The sequence below is a fragment of the Lactuca sativa genome, chromosome 5 (assembly GCF_002870075.4).
Source record: "Lactuca sativa cultivar Salinas chromosome 5, Lsat_Salinas_v11, whole genome shotgun sequence".
Classification (NCBI taxonomy): Eukaryota; Viridiplantae; Streptophyta; class Magnoliopsida; order Asterales; family Asteraceae; genus Lactuca; species Lactuca sativa.
In genome coordinates, this window is record NC_056627.2 from 169,752,131 (window position 1) to 169,774,798 (window position 22,668).

Consider the following 22,668-nt stretch of genomic DNA (forward strand, 5'->3'; position numbering starts at 1 on the left):
ATTGCGATCAACGAAGGTTTCATCCGAAATGCGCTGCTTATCGATGATCAACCTAATTTCCCTACGGAAATTGGGATTGACGATACTCAGCGAATTCTTAGAAGAATGAGCTATGAAGGAACTTCGCCCCTAACTCTAAAAAAGCTTCTGCATCCGTATTGGAGATTTCTGGCTCATGTGTTCGTTAGTTATATCTCGGGTAGAAGATCAAGAGCGGATAAAATTTCACAACGAACAACTGGTGCTCTCGTCTCTCTTGCTGCAGGTGTGAGATACAATTTCTCGAAATTCATCCTGGAGGAGTTTGTTATCAACATTAGAGCCTCGGCACGAGATACGTTCTTGTTGTATCCTCATTTTGTATAGTTGTTTATCAATACTCAATTTCCAGAGGTGAGAAAGGAGGGAGAAACACTAGACATGAAGTCTTTGGGTCCTCATACGGTGGGACTCATCAAGCAGAACCGAAGAGGCAAAGTTGTCTTTCAGGGATTATATCCTCTTGAGAAATTCGGGAAGTTCACGAAGTTAGATGAGCCTACAGAATCATATGGTTCATCTAAGCAAACTTCTTTTGAGTCGACGTCTGCTGAAAAGTCGTCTCCTGACAATCTTGTTATTGATGTCTCTAAGGATGAGGACACTGAGAAAGAAGATACACCAACTCCTGATGCTCAAGTAGCTTCAGATCATGATAAAGTGTTAAGTCATACTCAAGATGATGCGGGAACGAATGAAGATTTGGGAGAGAATGTTGGGGAAGACAGGAATGATTCCTTTAGTGATCTTGACCTCAAAGGTTTTGATCATGATGATATTACTGCTTCTTTGGCTAGCAGTGCTAACGTGGTGTCACACGAGAATCTTGACACCATTTTCAACAATGTCGATGATGTTGTTCCTCCGACAACTGAGACAAGGAAGACAAATGAAACTTTTGAGACTGAAACTCCAACTTCAGGGCAAATGGCTAATGTGTCAATTCCTATGGAGATGGTTATAGGATGTTCCCCTCCTGTATCTATTTCTCCTACCACCGAGCCTCTTGTGAGTGTTTTTACTACACAGTCTGACCAACCCCCGTCAAAAAGGTAGAGAAGAGATTTGAGGCAATCTGAGCTGGTAGTGAGTCTAGTTAGTGGCCTCCCAACACCACCTGTTACTGCTGCTACTACCAGCCTTATGACAACTAAGATGTTTGTTACAAGTTCAAGCCCTGTGTTTGATGTTGGTGGTCCCTCTACTCCACCTGGTTTTTCAACTCCAAGGTATAATCGTGATGATGCATCTGAGAGGTTGGCTTTGCACATGGCTGAAGAACAATTTTTGACACCAAATCCTCGAGGCAAGGGTGTTTCTTTTGGAGAAGGTGGTTCTAGAGGCGATAAACTAACTCTTTCTGGTCTTCAAAGAGAAATATCAGTCCTGAGCCAAAAGAATATTGAGCTAGACATTCAAGTGTCGGAACTTCGTGCTGAAAATTCAAAGCTCAGTATTCAATTCTTTGAGCTGCAGTCTGATAAATCTAGTCTTGGGGTGCAAGTGGCCAAACTTACAAAGGATAAAAAGGTGAAGTCCAAGCAGATCTCTGATCTACAAGATCATTTCAATTTGCTGACTTCAAGCTATTTTTCACTTAAAAAGAAGCTTGAGGAAGATTTTGGGGACAAATACCAAACATCCGCTGAAGAACACAAGATTAATCTTCATGTGCAAGCCTTTCCAGTTGATTTGCCTATCGGTCAATCATCTAGCGTTGCTAGTCATGCTGATGATGAGCCTCCTCAGGCTCCCCATGTAACAAAACCATACGTCATGCTCAGGAGGAAGCAGTGAAGAAAGGGCAACTATTGTTCAAGAGAAACCCTAACCAAAATGCTTCTTGGGATGAACCTTTAATCACAGTGACAGATCTTGAAGTGGTTCGTTTCCGAGATACTTTTGGGAATCAATCAGGAATTGCCTCATGGGGATTTCATGATCCTCTCAAAATGTGGATTGTGGTGCGAAAGAGTGGTAACTCTGAGTTATACAGAGATAGCCATGAGTTTAGTTCATTTACAAGGATTGATTTGACGGAGTTTTCTCGACCTCCCTTTACCAATCAAACAGACAATCCGCAAGTAACTCAATTCAAGCATTTTCTTGAGGAACAAGTCAAAAGAGGGTTTCCTTCTATGCCAACTGCTGAATCTGTGATTTTCGAACATCCAGATGTTATTGATCGCACAACCGATAAACCATTGCAAGTGGTGATGTGGCATGCGACCAAGCAGGTTAAACAATTTCCGGTGCTTCAAGTTTATCAGGACAGATCTCTTGGTTCATTGGAGTGTTGGGTCTTTGACGAGATCACCTCTGGTGTAGTCGTTAAGCTTAAAAATGGATGCATTAGACTCTATGATTGAAGAGACCTGTTGCAATTTCGGAAATGGGATATTCTTCATCTCAACAATTTTCAAATACTGGTTGTTGAAGATATCTTTGAAGATGGAATTGATGAGGTATGTTTGATCTTGAGTATACTTTTATACTCGCTTTTTCTGCCCTAAATATGGAATTGATGAGGTAATTATATTGAATTTCTTTTCTTTCATCATGTTTATGTTGTTAGTAGTAGCATAATTGTTTGATCTTGAGTATACTTATTTTTCTTTCAGGATCCTATTTGCGGAAGTGCCTATTGTGCCCTAGTAGCCTATTGGAGCGACAAGTTGGGGAAATTTGATTTTCTTGCATATCAAGTATCTCTCTTTCTCTCTCTTCAATGATATGTAACCATAAATTGTTATTTTTCATGACTATTGACTACCTATTCTATTCTCTTACACTTGTTTGTCTGTTTATTTTCTACTCATCAGGCTTCACCTAGAAGTGGCATTTTAGATATACATCTAGATAAGAAGAATCAAAGAGTACTTATTCGAGGTAAAGCCATCACAGTCATGGAAGGCTCTTTTTTGGTCTAAAAGACATGGTGTAGTCATCTGCATATTAGATGTACGTAAACCGTCTCCTATCGTACAATAAACTTGAATTCCAAATTGTAAAAGTATTTCGTGTACCTCTATGTATTTGGGGTTATACTTATATATTATGAATTTTAAAATTTGTAAGCTTATAGATATAAAACGTATGCAAGCTTGGTTTGTTATTTCCTAAAAGAGAAATAAGTATACTCAAGATCAAACATACCTCATCCCACCGAGTTGTATCAAACGTTTATAGCTATAAAACGTATGCAAGCTTGGTTTGTTATTTCCCTTTGTTTTCTATTTGCCTTTTGTGATTGTGTTTGCTTTTGATCTATGGTAAGATCCGTTTTTGGACCTTATAGTATAGGTAGTGCCTCCAAATCTTCAGAGCGAATACTACTGCTCCAAGCTCTAGATCATGCATGGTGTTGTTGACTTTGTGTGTTTTTAGCTGTCACAAGGCGTAAGTAATAACCTTTCCTTGTTGTATTAGCACACAATCCAGACCATGCTTGGATGCATCACAATATACTACGAAGTCTGTTGTCCCCTCTGGAAGAGATAAAATAGGTGTGTTGCATTGGGCTTGCTTCAGAGTTTGAAATGTAGCATCTTGCTTTTCTCCCCAGTTGGAGGCTACACCCTTTTGAGTTAGGGTGGTAAGGGGTTTCGCAATGTTGGAGAAGTTTGGTATGAATCTGCGGTAATAGCCAACAAGGCCTAGAAATTGGCGAATTTCGGTCAAGAACTTCGGTGCTGACCAATTTTTGATTGCCTTTATTTTGGAAGGGTCAACGTGGATTCCCTCTGCGCTGACCACGTGACCTAGGAAGTCCACTTTCCTAATCCAAAACTCACACTTTGATAATGTTGCGTAAAGTTTCTCTGCTCGTAGTGTCTCCAAAACTTGTCTCAGGTGTTGACCATGTTCTTCTTCACTCCTTGAATAAACTAGTATGTCGTCTATGAATACGATCACAAATTTGTCCAAGAACGAACGACATACCCGATTCATTAAGTCCATGAACACGGCGGGTGCATTAGTTAGCGCTTTCGCTCCGTCACTTTTGATTTCAAAGTTTTTTTCCATCCCACTAAGTGCTTCACCTTTTATGTTTTCAGGTTTCAAGGCTTCCAGTTGGGCTTCCTTGATTTGCGTTGACAGGTGTGAATGGATTGTCATGGTTAGCTCTTTCACTCTTCGACCATAGTACTCCTTTTGACATAGGGCATTCGCTACTACATTGGCTTTTCCCAGATGATAATGAACTTCACATTCATAATCATTGAGTAGTTCGACCCAACGTCGTTGCCTCATATCTAGCTCCTTCAGGTCGAATATGTGTTGAAGGCTCTTGTGGTCTGTGAAAATGGTGCACTTTGTACCATATAGGTAGTGCCTCCAAATCTTCAAAGCGAATACTACTGCTCCAAGCTCTAGATCATGCATTGTGTAGTTGACTTCTTGTGTTTTTAGTTGTCGCGAGGCGTAAGTAATAACCTTTCCTTGTTGCATGAGCACACAACCCAGACCGTGCTTCGATGCATCACAATATACTACGAAGTCTGTTGTCCCCTTTGGAAGAGACAAAATTGGTGTGTTTTGCATAGGGCTTGCTTCAGAGTTTGAAATGCAACATCTTGCTTTTCTCCCCAGTTCTTTTGAGTCAGGGTGGTAAGGGGTTTTGCAATGCTGGAGAAGTTCGGTATGAATCTACGGTAATAGCCAGCAACGCCTAGAAATTGGCGAATTTCGGTCAAGAACTTTGGCGCTGACTAATTTTTGAATGCCTTTATTTTGGAAAGGTCAACGTGGATTCCCTCTATGCTGACCACGTGACCAAGGAAGTCCACTTTCCTAATCCAAAACTCGCACTTTGAGAACGTTGCATAAAGTTTCTCTGCTCGTAGTGTCTCCAAGACTTGTCTCAGGTGCTGACCATGTTCTTCTTTACTCCTTGAATAAATTAGTATGTCATCTATGAATACGATCACAACTTTGTCCAAGAACGAACGACATACCTGATTCATTAAGTCCATGAACACGACGGGTGCATTGGTTAGCGCTTTCGATCCGTCACTTTTGATTTCAAAGTTTATGTCCATCCCTCTAAGTGCTTCACCTGTTACGTTTTTGGGTTTCAAGGATTCCAGTTGGGCTTCCTTGATTTGCATTGACATATGTGAATGGATTTTCATGGTTAGAGCTTTCGCTCTTCGACCAGAGTACTCCTTTCGACTTAGGGCATCCGCCACTACATTGGCTTTTCCCAGATGATAACGAACTTCACATTCGTAGTCATTGAGTAGTTTGACCCAATGTCATTGCCTCATCTCTAGCTCCTTCGAGTCGAATATGTGTTAAAGGATCTTGTGGTCTCTGAAGATGGTGCACTTTGTACCGTATAAGTAGTGCCTCCAATTCTTCAGAGCGATTATTGCTGCTCCAAGCATGCATGGTGTAGTTGACTTCGTGTGTTTTTAGCTGTCGCGAGGCGTAAGTAACAACCTTTCCTCGTTGCATTAGCACACAACCCAGACCGTGCTGGATGCATCACAATATACTACTAAGTTTGTTGTCCCCTCTGGAAGAGACAAAATATGTGTGTTGCATAGGGCTTGCTTCAGAGTTTGAAATGCAGCATCTTGCTTTTCTCCCCAGTCGAAGGCTACACCCTTTTGAGTCAGGGTGGTAAGGGGTTTTGCAATGCTGGAGAAGTTTTTATGAATCTGCGGTAATAGCCAGCAAGGCCTAGAAATTGGCAAATTTCGGTCAAGAACTTCGGTGCTGACCAATTTTTGATTGCCTTGATTTTGGAAGGGTCAATGTGGATTCCCTTTGCGCTGACCACATGTTCTTCTTTACTCCTTAAATAAATGAGTATGTCATCTATGAATATGATCACAAATTTGTCCAAGAACGAACGACATACCTGATTCATTAATTCCATGAACACGGCGGGTACATTGGTTAGCGCTTTCGCTCCGTCAGTTTTGATTTCAAAGTTTTTGTCCATCCCTCTAACTGCTTCACCTGCTACGTTTTCGGGTTTCAAGGATTCCAGTTGGGCTTCCTTGATTTGCGTTGACATGTGTGAATGGATTTTCATGGTTAGAGCTTTCGCTCTTCGACCATAGTACTCATTTCGACTTAGGGCATCCACCACTACATTCGCTTTTCCGGGATGATAACGAACTTCACATTCATAGTGATTGAGTAGTTCGACCCAACGTCGTTGCCTCATATCTAGCTCCTTCAGGTCGAATATGTGTTGAAGGCTCTTGTTTTCTGTGAAGATGGTGCACTTTGTACCGTATAGGTAGTGCCTCCATATCTTCAGAGCGAATACTGCTACTCCAAGCTCTAGATCATGCATGGCGTAGTTGACTTCGTGTGTTTTTAGCTGTCACGAGGCGTAAGTAATATCCTTTCCTCCTTGCATTGTAATATCCTTTCCTCGTTGTATTACCACACAAGACCCTGCTGGATGCATCACAATATACTACGAAGTCTGTTGTCCCCTCTGGAAGTGACAAAATAGGTGTGTTGCATACGGCTTGCTTTAGAGTTTGAAATGCAGCATCTTGCTTTTCTCCCCAGTTGAAGGTTAGACCCTTTTGAGTTAGGGTGGTAAGGTGTTTTGCAATGCTGGAGAAGTTCTGTATGAATCTGCGGTAATAGCCAGCAAGGCCTAGAAATTGGCGAATTTCGGTCTAGAACTTCGGTGCTGACCAATTTTTGATTGCCTTGATTTTGGAAAGGTCAACGTCGATTCCCTCTACACTGACCACGTGACCTAGGAAATCCACTTTCCTAATCCAAAACTCACACTTCGAGAACGTTGCATAAATTTTCTCTGCTTGTAGTGTCTCCAAGACTTGTCTCAGGTGCTGACCATGTTCTTCTTCACTCCTTGAATAAATTAGTATGTCGTCTATGAATACGATTACAAATTTGTCCAAGAACGAACGACATACCCGATTCATTAAGTCCATGAACACGGAGGGTGCATTGGTTAGCGCTTTCGCTCCGTCACTTTTGATTTCAAAATTTTGTCCATCCCTCTAAGGGCTTGACCAGTTACATTTTCGGGTTTCAAGGCTTCTAGCTGGGCTTCCTTGATTTGCATTGATAGGTGTGAATGGATTGTCTGATGGGTTTTGGTCATAAGACATCCTATGTGCTCATACAAACCCTAATGCTTGGATCTAGGTTTCTCTATTGTACATGCTTTGAATCCAAGACTATAAACCCTAATTCTAGCATAAGGAAATCGATATTAACATATAATTAGGTTTATGATATTACCTTGATTGTTATGTAGCAATAACAATCCCAATTCCTCCTTGAATTGACTTTGGAATGCTTAGAGTCACAAGTGTCACTCCTCTAATGGCTCACAAACACCATAAGCAAGTGGAGAAGGTATAAAGAGAGTGGAGAGAGGTAGAAATTCGTACTTAGATGCTCTAGGGATCAAGTGCACGAAATCCTAAGGCCTTAGGGGTCTTTATATAGGGTTGGGATTAGGGTTTCAGTCCTTATCCTTATCTAGTTACTTGCCCATCAAGCAACCATAAGATAAGCCTTGAAAATCCCTATCTCTTGGACCTTGGACGATTTTAAGGATATCCTTATCCTTGAATTCGTCCATCCTTTAACAAGGATAATCATTGCCCTATTTTGCAATTATCACATAATTACAATTCAGCCCCTCTAGTTTAATTAATTACATTTGATCACAAAATTAATTCTTAATTAATTATTGACCAGTATTAATTAAACAAATATGATTTCTCCTTTAATATATTATTCTTATAACGTATTAATAAATCATACTAACCTCTCTCTCTCAATTTATTTCTCCAATCAAGTTGCTTTGCTGAAGGCAACCCAAAAGGACCATGCACCATCGGGTCAAGTACATACCAAAATAGTTATGGACTTAGACGTTAATCCAATAGTCTCCCACTTGGATAAGTCTAATAACTATTCTGCATATGACTTCAGATCCTGATCTGCAATCGTAGCTTTCCAAAGCCGTTGTCAACTCTGATCATATCAGATATGTGTGTCCTCAGATAAGGGATCATATATTCCTCCATTCTAGATATCATATGAGATATGATTTCAAATCATTCTCTTTGTACTATATCTCGATTCCGATTTATGACGACTGACTAATTGAACAAATCAAATTAGCCCTAGCCCGGCCGAGCATTTACATTTGTCATCACTAAACCATCGAGGGGCCCAAATATATCGCTTTTATCCTTCTTTGGATAAAAGGAACGGATAAACTTTGATACAATGCTTGCTTGCACTTACTAACAGAATCACACACAATAATATGTTTTATAACACCAAGTTACTAGTGCGTTTACATATTATCAATGTGCAACCAATTTGCAAGATACAACTCACACATCTCGGTTACAAGAATATAAGATGTTATCGTCTCACCAATCACTCGTGATGCAATTCATGGAGTGATCCAAGTGAGTGTGGGTTTAATCCAATGCTCAAATTCATATTCATAAGCACTCATGAACGTTGCAGCAAACATTTGCTTATGTCTAATACTCTTTTAGACAATCCACACACCAATTCACGACAGTCTTCATTCATATCTACTTCCAACATATGAACGACTGTGGCCCGTTTGAATAATTCAATTATTCTTAATAAACTCAATTATTCTGGAAGTCAAAACATGCAAATGTGAAACACAAGAATAATACTAATCCCATACGGCCTTAACCCTTTGAGCATAAATAAAACACCTTTTATTTATCACCATATTGATTACTCATTATTTGTTGTTTCGGTTAATCAACTTCTTACTTAAATTACAACACTTGTCCCATGCTCCTAGCATGCACACAATGTTTACCTATGGTTCTTACTTTGTGAAATAGATCAAATTGAACACACTTCCAATCATTCTCATCTCACAACTCCACATCCTTTTCATAATTGTAAGAATATCAAATTCTTGCCACTTATAGAGTATGCTAGATTCTAACATTTTATGGAATGATCCATTTGTAATATCACTGCACCAAAGTCACAAAGACTATTGCCAATGAAATTACAAAGTCCTCTATCAAAGGTTGTTGCAATACAATTCCTTAGATATGATGTCTCTCACTCAAAGAACTTTCCTTTGAACATCCTTTTGCATAAAAGTTTCTAATATAGACATAGATTTGTTCAATATTCAATTCCCAATATGGATACGCTTCCATATTTTCCATATGACAACTTATTCTTAATAGAATCTTATCTATTCGTAATAATGTTGATATGGTTCATCCAATACCATGCTTCCAACTACTCACAAGCGACCAATCCTCGTCGAACTTTGGATTGTCCTTTGATAGTTGTTTAATTATTTTAGTCAAAACCAATTCTAGTCCCTTTTCCCTCTAAATGCGCTCGACATTTGGAAAATTTTAGAATGGTCAAATATTAAAGCATTTACAATCGATCCTATACTCGAAGCGTATGGGACACGACGCATAATGTTTTATTTGCTATGTTCTCAAAATTCGAATTGTGAAGAGGAATGCCGTAATCATAATCGAAAATTTAAGAACACACTATGTACCTTTGAATAAATTTATTAACATTTCTCAACCTAAGCCTTTAGATTTGAAATGAAGCATAATATTCTCTCCCTTAATTATAGCAAAACAACTTTATAACCCTTACTACTTTGCAAGGTATAACTCTTGTTTTCTATAATTAATATTGCCAACTTGCAATACGTGCCTTAATAATCATACAATCATAACATTTATGCTCCCACTATCATGATGATTATTATAAAACATAACACTTATGCTCCCACTAGCTTCGACATGTATTCATAAACATCTTTACTTCCAGAAAAACAATACTTATTGAATTTCTTAAGTTCATGTTTCTCATACTTAGTGCTTCGATAATCTTTTATCAAGGCTTCTTGAACATATACACCTTTGCCTTCGATAGTTCATATGTGTGTCTAAACACTTAAGACTAATTCCCAAACCTCACAATTCAAATTATGGAAAGGGATACCGTAACCATAATCGAATTCGAGAATGCAATTTTACAATCACTATCTTCTTAAAATCTCTCTTAGTGAAAGCATTTCCTCACAATCATTTTCATGAAAGAGGAAATCTTATGACACTTAGATTTAAACAGTGTATGTGTTCCTATCCATGTGAATTTGTTAAAACTAAAGTTTACGACAAATTCAAACTCATATGGACCGAACTTTCTTAATCTTGATTTATTGCCTTATGGTAGCACAGCTGCCCACCATGTCTTCCAAGTAGTTAAGCAGCTCACCCTTTCCTATCAATGTACCTTTCATTGATTAAGGTGCTTTGCCTTTTATGCGTTCAAAATGAGAACTCATAGAACTCACATGCATAATTAACTCGATTGGATTGGCACAGAAACAAAATAATGTCAACCCGATAGGTTGTAAACCTCAACTCGTGTGCTAGTGATGATCGATAAGGTTTATTTGATTTGTTCCTGAAACCTTTCAAGACCATTAAGACTCCCACTTACTCCTTGACATATAAGATTCTCTTGTCAATAACCATTTCTTTACAAACAAATATCCAAGAGTTCGTGTAGCTCATATAAAAATACTTCATTAATTGGTCATAGTTTGTCTTTGTCTTATCCAAGACATCACAACTTTCCACATTTGATGAATGTTATAAACCTTACTTTTTCACTCGATGTCACAATCTTAACTTTAAGACTTGTTATTGGAACGAAGTATGATTGACTTATTGATTTAACCATTTCTTCAATCCTTGATTCCTCTTCTTAAACATACAATTGTACTAAGACTCACTTAGAGGATCAATTGAGATATGGTTCTTAATCATTAAGACCTATCATAAAGCATAAAAGGTACTCTCCCATCTTCTTAGAATGCAGAAACTTTTATCTTTCTGCTTACTTGATTCTTCTTATTCGTTCTGCTATTGATCTAAACCCTTTAATCAATTCAGAATTACACTTAATCTTGTAAGTATAATCATATTTACTAAACCTTTAGTAAATCATGACGAATATCTCTGTTACTCTTATAGTGGACTTGATCAACACGCAACTTTGTGTATATGATCTCCAAGTCCTTCACTTGACACTTTGTCAATGAATTAGTCTAATTTCCAAATATGAAATTTCTCATTCATCGTGCAACCAAATTGCATGATTCCAAATTTCTGTCCAATTGGAACTTGGGCGATGAGAAACTCTCCCTGTTTGGTAAATTTTCGACTTTTCCATAAACACCATAAATAAGAATCATATCCATTTGTTGTAGAAATATGCAAACACCAATTTTCATAACGATTTCATTGCAAGGAAATAAACAAATAAATAAATAAGTCAAACGAAAATTTATTTTATTTATAAAAGCAGCGGAAAACATTTGTCCTTACAATGCAAAATCCATTGAAAACTATGTATTTCAAAAGAAAAATTTCTAACAACTCTGTCATAACTATCTAAGCTCAAAATCTAATCTTCAAGTCAATGCGATCAAGATCCATTCCTTGTGATTAGATTCATCTTGCTCTTTCACCAAGCTTCCTTTCTTTTCACCGATCCTATAAAACATTCAAATGCAATCTTATTACATTATGTATTAAGAATTAATGAATAGGAACTTAATGGAGTTAGATAGTGGATTTTACCTGAAGCGCAGCCATACTCTTTGACTCTCCCATCTTCTGGACTCTTCAGGCTCTTTGGGCAGACTTGTATCCAACGCCCTTTCTTTTGGCAGCAAACGCATGCCGGTTCTCCTAGAACATCCTCAGAAGCATGGTCGGTTGACTTTTCCAACAAATACGCTCCATTGCTTCGCCAAATCATTTCTGATTCAGCAGCAATGAGTATGTAAGTTAGGTCAACGAGGTTGTCGTCATGATTCATCATAACTCATTATATGATTCAGGAAGTGACTGCAAAACGCAATTCACAGCCAACTCATCTGGGAATGACACACCCAACATTATCAACCTATCAATGTGTGATTTCATTCCTAGAACGTGGGCACACACGGGTTTACCATCTTCATGTTTCATTTCCAATAGGGCTTTAGTGATATTGAACCTTTCAATTCTTCGATCTTGTGGGTTGGGGAGAACAATAAGAGGAGGAGGAGGAAGTGAAGCATGATTTCTTGTTCCTCGATTGAATCGTGGAATACCATCTTCATGTGGAAAGCTTGTTCCATGGGATTTGGGTAGACCATAGTTGTCGAACTTTGACATCTACAAAACGGGAGAAAAACAAATTCAAGTTAGTTGATTGATTGAGTCCTTAGTAAATCACCCAAATGAGATACTAAGGCTAGGACCCAACACAATATTCTACAACTCGGGAGAGGGATGTCGTAACCCTAATTGCACAATATTTGAAGGTAAGTGAATGACGATTCACTAATTTCCACCACGAAAAACGAAAAAGAAATTTAAGTTTTAAATCTATGAAAACTCCTAGATCCTTTGAGATTCATTGAACTTTCAATGGCATGTTTAAATCTCGATATGCCCCTCTTGTTTGTGACTGGGATGCCGAGGATCACAAAGCGGGTGTGAATAACCATGCAAACTTACATGGTGCCCTCACATGTTACAGTCACCTATTCGATGTGCCGGTAAACCACACACGCTCCACCGAACTATGACAAACATTGAGTCACCCTTTGCTACCTTTGCTTAGAACCATTTAGTGTGCCGGTAAACCAAACACGCTCCACTAACGTCTTCGCAAGGGCACAAAGTGTAATTTCATAGAATTGCATCAATTCACTTTTGCCTAAGTAACTAAGATTGGGAATTTTATGAAAACATTTAGTTACTTTAATAATTATACTTATAATGGAAGGTTTCGTCCTATCCTACCCGTTCGGCTAACGACCCTCCACTAGTCAAGAGTGCGGTGGGTAAGAGTGGATACCCATTCAATCGCCATTTTATAGGCAATTTCCTTAAACACCCCTTATAGACCAGCTTCGTGAATGAGGCCTACTAACGGTAAGACTGACTTTTACTCATACATATATAATGTTAGACTTTTAATGTTATATATATATATAGTATAGGGTGTATTTTAAACTTTTAAAATATTAGGTAGTCAAATTTAGCAATTATACTTTTAATTCAATTAAATTTTAAACCAAAAACATTATGGATTTCTTAAACCTCTTTTAATTATACACCTTAATTAATTAATAAAACCATAAGGGTGTGATTTGAACTTTTTCAAAACTATACAAGAGATTTAGAATTTAACATTCCTAATTAAACTTTTAATCAACTTTTAAATTCCAAGACTTGAGGGCAAGTTTTGAAACATTTCAACACATTAGGGTTTAGAATTTAAATATACATCAAAATGAAACCATTTAATCAAAATTTAAATTCCAAAACTTGAGGGCAAGTTTTGAAACCTTTTTCAAAACATTAGGGTTTCAACTATTTATATTTCAAAACAACAAAACCTTTGGGTTCAAATTTAAACTATAAAACCTAAAGGGGAAAGTATGAAACTTTTCAAAGCACAAGGATCAAATAACAAATAATCTAAATTAACATTTAATTACATAATTATCCATATTTGATTTATTTAATGATTTCTTGCAAAACAATTTACCAATTAAGTCAAAATAATTAATCAATTATCACATAAGGAAACAATTATCTTATTAATTGATAAATATCTTCAATTAGATCAAGAACATAGTCAAATATATCATAAAATCGGATTTATATTGATTTAATATGATAAGGTAACTATCCCAAAGCAAAAACAACAAGAAATTCCAGATATACCTCTGTCTGACGCACCGACTCGCCGAGTCACCCTCTGGAACTCGCAGAGTAGGGCTGACTCGCCGAGTCAGGTCGAACAATGAGGCCAAAACACGTTTTTTTTCAGTTACATCAAGCATCAATAAAATAGAAACCAATCAAGGCTCTGATACCACTGATGGGTTTTGGTCATAAGACATCCTATGTGCTCATACAAACCCTAATGCTTGGATCTAGGTTTCTCTATTGTACATGCTTTGAATCCAAGACTATAAACCCTAAATCTAGCATAAGGAAATCGATATTAACATATAATTAGGTCTATGATATTACCTTGATTGTTATGTAGCAATAACAATCCCAATTCCTCCTTGAATTGACTTTGGAAGGCTTAGAGTCACAAGTGTCACTCCTCTAATGGCTCACAAACACCATAAGCAAGTGGACAAGGTATAAAGAGAGAGGAGAGAGGTAGAAATTCGTCCTTAGATGATCTAGGGATCAAGTGCACGAAATCTTAAGGCCTTAGGGGTCTTTATATAGGGTTGGGATTAGGGTTTCAGTCCTTATCCTTATCTAGTTACTTGCCCATCAAGCAACCATAAGATAAGCCTTGAAAATCCCTATCTCTTGGACCTTGGACGATTTTAAGGATATCCTTATCCTTGAATTCGTCCATCCTTTAACAAGGATAACCATTGCCCTATTTTACAACTATCACATAATTACAATTCAGCCCCTCTAGTTTAATTAATTACATTTGATCACAAAATTAATTCTTAATTAATTATTGACCAATATTAATTAAACAAATATGATTTCTCCTTTAATATATTATTCTTATAACATATTAATAAATCATACTAACCTTTCCCTCTATTTATTTCTCCAATCAAGTTGCTTAGGTGAAGGCAACCCAAAAGGACCATGCACCATTGGGTCAAGTACATACCAAAATAGTTATGGACTTAGACACTAATCCAACATTGTCATGGTTAGCACTTTCGGACTTCGACCAGAGTACTCCTTTCGACTTAGGGCATCCGCTACTACATTGGCTTTTCCAGGATGATAATGAACTTCACATTCGTAGTCATTGAGTGGTTCGACCCAACGTCGTTGCCTTATATCTAGCTCCTTCAGGTCGAATATGTGTTGAAGGCTCTTATGGTCTGTGAAGATGGTGCACTTTCTACCGTATAGGTAGTGCCTCCAAATCTTCAGAGCAAATACTACTGCTCCAAGCTCTAGATCTTGCATGGTGTAGTTGACTTCGTGTGTTTTTAGTTGTCACGAGGCATAAGTAATAACCTTTCCTCGTTGTATAAGCACACAACCCAGACCGTGCTTGGATGCATCGTAGTATACTACAAAGTCTGTTGTCCCCTCTGGAAGAGACAAAATTGGTGTGTTTTGCATAGGGCTTGCTTCAGAGTTTGAAATGCAGCATCTTGCTTTTCTCTCTAGTTCCTTTGAGTCAGTGTGGTAAGGGGTTTTGCAATGCTGGAGAAGTTCGGTATGAATCTGCGGTAATAGCCAACAAGGCCTAGAAATTGGTGAATTTCGGTCAAGAACTTTGGTGCAGACCAATTTTTGATTTCCTTTATTTTGGAAAGGTCAACGTAGATTCCCTCTACGCTGACCACGTGACCAAGGAAGTCCACTTTCCTAATCCAAAACTCGCACTTTGCGAACGTTGCGTAAACTTTCTTTGCTCGTAGTCTCTCTAAGACTTGTCTCAGGTGCTGACCATGTTCTTCTTTACTCCTTGAATAAATGATTATGTCATCTATGAATACTATCACAAATTTGTCCAAGAACGAACGACATACCTGATTCATTAAGTCCATGAACACGGCGGGCGCATTGGTTATCGCTTTCACTCCGTCACTTTTGATTTCAAAGTTTTTGTCCATCCCTCTAAGTGCATCACCTGTTATGTTTCGGGTTTCAAGGATTCCAATTGGGCTTCCTTGATTTGCGTTGACAGGTGTGAATGGATTGTCATGGTTAGCGCTTTCGCTCTTCGACCAGAGTACTCCTTTCGACTTAGGGCATCCGCCACTACATTGACATTTCTCGGATGATAACAAACTTCATATTCGTAGTCACTGAGTAGTTCGAACCAACGTCGTTGCCTCATATCTAGCTCCTTCGGGTCGAATATGTGTTAAAGGCTCTTGTGATCTGTGAAGATGGTGCACATGGTGTAGTTGAATTCGTGTGTTTTTAGCTATCGTGAGGCGTATGTAATAACGTTTCCTCGTTGCATTAGCACACAACCCAGACTGTGCTGGATGCATCGCAATATACTACTAAGTCTGTTGTCCCCTCCAGAAGAGAAAAAATAGGTGTGTTGCATAGGGGTTGCTTCAGAGTTTGAAATCCATCATCTTGCTTTTCTCCCCAGTCGAAGGCTACACCCTTTTCCAATGATGGAGAAGTTTTGTATGAATTTGCGGTAATAGCCAGCTAGGCCTCGAAATTGGCGAATTTCGGTCAAGAACTTCGGTGCTGACCAATTTTTTATTGCCTTGATTTTGGAAGGGTCAACGTGGATTCCCTCTGCGCTGACCACGTGACCTAGGAACTCTACTTTCCTAATCCAAAACTCGCACTTCGAGAACGTTGCGTAAAGTTTCTCTGCTCGTAGTATCTCCAAGACATGTCTCAGGTGCTAACCTTGTTCTTCTTTACTCCTTGAATAAATGAGTATGTGTCACACTCCCAAACCTGAACGGCGGAAACGTTCGGGGGCGGATGACTTCATGTGGTAACGTAACAAATGAATACATAGTAAAGAAAGCAATACAACCATCATATATATAATTGAAAGTTTACATTTGTCAAAAGTTACATGTTCAAAACCAATTACAATATGATGTCAAAATACGAGATTAAACTGGCGCCACGGCATCCCTTCATCAAAAGCAAAATGAATACCTGAAATTTACTGATTTCCTGGGACATACAAGTAATTTTGAAAGAGTAGATCAGCATTTAAGCTGGTGAGTTTCATAAGTATTTAAATGACAATGTTTGAATGAAATGAAATGTTTTGTCTTTGTTTGTTTGTGTTTAGAAAATCCTATATTTTCTAATAGTATAATAGTAGCCTTCACTCAAGACCAATGTTTGTTTCTAAAATGTATGTAAGTGTAAAATAACCAATGAGTTTGAAAACCTTGTAAATCAATGCATTTTTAATACCCCTTGTGAGTTTTATAACCATACTATTGACTCGAATTGCCTATACACAACGTTCTTCAGGCGTTGGAATGTTATGACGTTTGTCACCCCAAACGGTGGACTGCAGCTAACAGTCAGGGCGCGGGTTGTCAAGCCCGTATAGATCTATATACAAACACCACGCTCCCCCTCCAAGGGATTCTGGTATATAATACAGGACTTGAAATGTGTACTCGAACGTACGTGAAGTTAGTGTCTCACAAAACCGTGGTATAAAAACAGATCTACTTGTTAAAATGTTACGTTTGTTCTTGTATACGAAAGTAAACTTCTTGAAATTCATGTTCCTAGTACATAAGGGTTAGAAATTTGTTCGTAAAACTATACCTAATATAGTTTTCTAAACGTGTGTCTTGCTTGTTTAGAAATACCCAGAAAAGAAATCACTTGTTTATGAAAGCATAGATTTTTGGTGTAAAGTCTAAGATAGACAAGAATAATCTAAGAAAAGTTTAGTTTATACATGCATTACAACAATGTATATTTCAAAAGATAGAATGTTATTTTAACATATTTTATATATATGAAAGTTCCTTATAAAGTTTGTAAATCGCATGTGATTTGGATATATAAAAGCATATAAAAGAGTTTCTTTATGTAACACACGATAATACTCGTGTGTTTTACTTGTAAATCCCCCCCTTGAAAGCATATAAAAGAATTTAAAGAATATTTAAAAGGTAGATTAAGGGGTATGGACTCACTTGAAAGTTTGAAGATAGCGAGATGGAAAACCGGGCAGAGTTTCGTCTCGGGAAACGGATTTTCCTCGGGATTCTCGGGAATCTCGGGAGTAAAATCGACCCTCGGGACTTGAGCAAAAAGAACAGAGCTTCGGGTTTGAACGGGCATGGAAAACGAGGCAAGATTGTGGGAGAGAGGAGAGAAATGAGCCCTTTTCTCGGAAGCCCTCGCATCCTATTTATAGGAAGGCTGAACTGCCTCGGTACGTGGGGCGTACGCTCGTACGCAGCGCGTACACGTACGTCATGCATGACCGAAGCCTCGACTGCCTCGGCTTCGGATGGGACGGGTTGCCGGGGAGGCGGGTCGGATGGGACGGCGGGTCGGACGGGACAGCGGGTCGGACGGGTCGGACGCTTCGGACGGGTCGGACGCTTCGGACGGGTCGGACGCCTCGGATAGGGCGACGTGGACGATCAGAGGCCAAGTCTCTCGGGTACGCAGGGCGTACAGGGGTACGCAGCGCGTACCTCGGATGAGGACGCTGACTCCTCTTCGGATAAGGTCCGATTTTTGAATTAAATAAATATATAATTTATTTAATAAACTTCAAAAATTCATATCTTCTTCATACGAACTCCGTTTTCGATGGTCTTTATATCCACGCGTAGGTGAGACTACGCTCTACAACTTTCGTTTAGACTCCGTCGGCAAATTCCGAAATTATTTTTTTATTATTTATATTAAACTCATCATGTTTAAGGAATTTCTTTGAAAATTCATAACTTCTTTATCTGATGTCGGTTTTTGCCAGACTTTTTACCGCTGTAATACCATTGTCGAGACCTTCGATTCTCGTTTAGGTCATTCCGGCCAAAAGTCGCTCGATCTCCGATTCGAGTTTTTAGCTGTCTGTTGCTAAGCCGAACTTGGAAAAATCATAACTTCGCTATATGAAGTCGGATTTGGGCGTTCTTTTCACGTACGATCATGGTTCAAAGACATTTAAACATAGAAGGAAATTAAATAGAACTATTTGTACATTTTATTATGAAAGTAAATTTTATTACTCAAAAGTGGTTACAATACTTGACCCTTTTTGGTCATTACAAAGAGTTGAAATATCGGGTTGTCACATCATCCCCCCGTTAGAGAGAATTTCGTCCCGAAATTTAAAGTAGTAAAGATACTAGTGAACATGAAAGAGATGAGGGTACTTTTGTTTCATCTGATCTTCGCGTTCCCATGTGAATTCAGGTCCCCGCTTGGCGTTCCAGCAAACCTTCACGATGGGTATGCGACTTTGTTTTGTTTGTTTGACCTCTCGGTCCATGATTTCTACTGGTTCTTCCACAAAGTTGAGGCTCTCGTTGATCTCGATCTCGTCGAGTGGAATAACAAGAGTCACGTCGGACAGACATTTTTTCAAGTTTGAGATGTGGAAGGTTGGATGGATGTTACTAAGTTTGCGTGGTAGGTTAAGCTTGTAAGCCACAGGGCCGATTCTGGCAAGGATCTTGAAAGGCCCTATGTATCTTGGATTTAGTTTCCCACGCTTTCCAAATCGTATTAAACCCTTCCACGGTGAGACCTTTAATAAGACGTGGTCTCCTACCTGGAATTCCAAAGGTTTCCTCCTTTGGTCAGCGTAGCTTTTCTGTCGGTCTCTAGAGGCTTTCAATCGTATGATTTCCGGACCGGTGAGAGTGCTTTCAGGAACTCTTCCTCTAGCTAACTGGGTATCGCCAACTTCAGTCCAACACAGAGGGGATCTGCACTTTCGACCATAGAGGGCTTCAAACGGAGCAACCTTTATACTTGTATGATAACTATTGTTGTATGAAAATTCGACAAGGGGTAAATGAATATCCCATGCCTTTCCAAAGTCAATCACACAGGCTCTCAGCATATCTTCTAAAGTTTGTATTGTTCTCTCACTTTGTCCGTCTGTTTGTGGGTGGTAGGCTGTACTCATGTCTAGCCTAGTTCCCAGGGAACTTTGTAGTGACTGCCAGAATCTTGAAGTGAATCTACTATCTCGATCGGAGATAATGGATATCGGAACACCATGCAGTCGCACTACTTCCTTTAAGTAAGTTCTTGTAAGCTTCTCCATTTTGTCAGTCTCCTTGATGGGTAGGAAATGCGCGGATTTGGTCAATCTGTCGACAATGACCCATATGGTATCGAGTCCACTTGTCGTCTTGGGTAACTTGGTTATGAAGTCCATAGTAATCTGCTCCCATTTCCATTCTGGTATCTCTGGTTGTTGTAGTAATCTTGACGGTTTCTGATACTCGACCTTAACCTTAGCGCAAGTAAGACATTTACTCACGAAGGTAGCAATTTCTGCTTTCATGTTAGGCCACCAGTACAGTTTCTTAAGATCCAGATACATTTTATCTGAACCCGGGTGAATGGAATATCTTGAGTTGTGAGCCTCGGTCATGACTACATTTCTGAAACCACCATGTTTCGGGGTCCAGATTCGGTCCATGAGATAGTAGGCTCCGCCACCCTTGACTTCTAGATTCTTCTCCATTCCTCGCAGGGATTCACCTGCCACATTTTCAGGTTGCAAAGCTTCCATGTGTGCCTCCTTAATTTGTGTGGATAAGTGGGAATGGATAGTCATGGTCTGAGATTTGACCCTCCGACCAGTGTATTCCTTTCGACTGAGGGTGTCAGCTACTACGTTGGCCTTGCCAGGATGATAACGAATTTCGCATTCGTAGTCATTCAGTAACTCAACCCATCGTCGTTGTCGCATGTTGAGTTCCTTTTGATCGAAAATGTGTTGAAAGCTCTTGTGATTGGTGAAAATAGTACTCTTTGTTCCGTATAAGTAGTGCCTCCAGATCTTCAGAGCAAATACCACTGCTCCTAACTCGAGATCGTGTGTCGTATAGTTCACTTCGTGTGTCTTAAGCTGTCGGGAGGCATAAGCGATAACCTTCCCTCTCTGCATAAGAACACAACCAAGTCCTTGATTTGACGCATCGCAATACACTACGAAGTCTTCTATCCCTTCGGGGAGGGATAGTATCGGTGCGGTGCACAAGGCCTGCTTTAGTGTCTGGAATGCCTTCTCTTGTTTCGCTTCCCAGTCAAAGGCCACACCCTTCTGGGTTAATGTAGTAAGAGGTTTCGCAATGCTCGAAAAGTTCTTTATGAATCTGCGATAGTAGCCAGCTAGACCTAGAAACTGACGAATTTCTGTAGGTGTCTTTGGTGCCGACCAGTTCTCAATAGCCTTAATTTTGGAGGGGTCCACGTGTATACCTTTCTCGCTAACAACGTGGCCTAAAAATTCGACTCTTCGAATCCAAAATTCGCATTTAGAGAACTTCGCATAGAGTTTCTCCGTTCGCAGTGTTTCTAGGACTTTTCGTAGGTGCTGCATATGCTCTTCCTCACTTCGAGAGTAGATAAGTATATCATCGATAAAGACGATGACGAACTGATCCAAGTAAGGGCGGCATACCCTATTCATTAGGTCCATAAATACTGCTGGTGCATTGGTTAATCTGAACGGCATCACTACGAATTCGTAGTGTCCATAACGAGTTCGGAAAGCTGTCTTTGGAATGTCCCCCTCTAGAACTCGTAATTGGTGATATCCGGATCGTAGGTCTATTTTTGAGAAGTAGTTCGCCCCTTGAAGTTGATCGAATAGGTCGTCGATACGGGGTAGAGGATAGCGGTTCTTGACAGTAAGTTTGTTCAGTTCTCTGTAGTCGATGCACATACGGAACGATCCGTCTTTCTTCTTTACAAACAAGACCGGTGCTCCCCAAGGTGAGAAACTTGGTCTTATGAATCCTTTTTGAAGGAGTTCATTAAGTTGACTGGAAAGTTCCTGCATCTCTGCTGGTGCGAGACGGTAAGGCGACTTCGCTACTGGTGTAGCTCCTGGAACTAAGTCGATTTTGAACTCGACTTGGCGTTGCGGTGGTAATCCTGGTAGTTCTTCTGGAAAGATATCGGGAAAGTCGCGTACTACCGAGATGCTCTTGATGTCCTTCAGTTCTTGACTTGTATCAACGATGTGCGCTAGGAATGCTCGACAATCCTTCCGCAAGCACTTTCGATCTTGGATGCACGAAATGATGCGAAGGTTTGTACTAGATTTGTTGTCGTAGATAACTAAGGTTTCGTTGTTAGGGAGATTAAGACGGACTGCTTTCTCAAAGCACATGATGTCGGCGCGAAGAAGACTCAACCAATCCATGCCGACTATGACGTCGAAACTTTTAATTTGGACCGGCATGAGATTGATTGGGAAAGAATGGCTGTCTAAAGTTAACGTACAGCCCATGTATATGCAATTAGTGTTTTCAGTTTTTCCATTGGCCATCTCTACAGTGAATGATTTTTCTAACTTGCTAGGTTTAGGTTTAAGTAAATGAATAAAGTTTTGACTCACGAAGCTTCTCTCCGCTCCACTATCGAATAATATGCATGCATATGAATTATCGAGAAGGAACGTACCAGCAACTATAGTTGGGTCAGCTACAGCTTCGTCGTGGCCTATTGCCAAAACTCGTCCCACACCTCCGGTGGCTGCTGCCTTAGGACAGTTCCTCTTGTAGTGGCCCACCTCGCCACAACCGTAGCAAGTCTGCCCTACACCCACACCGGGAACTTGAGTGATAGGTTTTGCAGGGTCCTTGCAGAAACGGGCTGTGTGTCCCTTCCTGTTGCAGTTGGCGCACTGCATTTCCCGACAAGGTCCATGGTGGTGGAAATTGCATTTGGTGCACTTTGGGAGGTTACCTATATAAGGCTTTGTTAGGTAGGTATGTGTAGGAGCTGTAGTAGGTACAGTGGCAGCATTCAATGAAACCAGTTGTTTCTTTGCGGATTCTTGGGAAGACCCACCCTTCCCTTTATTCCACACTCTCTTTCTGCCATTGTTGTC

The 22,668-nt window shown here is 39.6% G+C and overlaps 1 protein-coding gene across 1 annotated transcript; it reads left to right on the top strand.

The window, feature by feature from the left end:
- The first annotated feature begins 1,991 nt into the window (after nt 1-1,991).
- On the top strand, nt 1,992-2,969 carry LOC128134257 (uncharacterized). Its single transcript, XM_052771786.1, has 4 exons — nt 1,992-2,322; nt 2,479-2,504; nt 2,661-2,744; nt 2,862-2,969. Exons 1-4 carry the CDS (start codon nt 1,992-1,994, stop codon nt 2,967-2,969), a joined length of 549 nt encoding a protein of 182 aa, XP_052627746.1.
- The last annotated feature ends 19,699 nt before the right edge of the window (nt 2,970-22,668 follow it).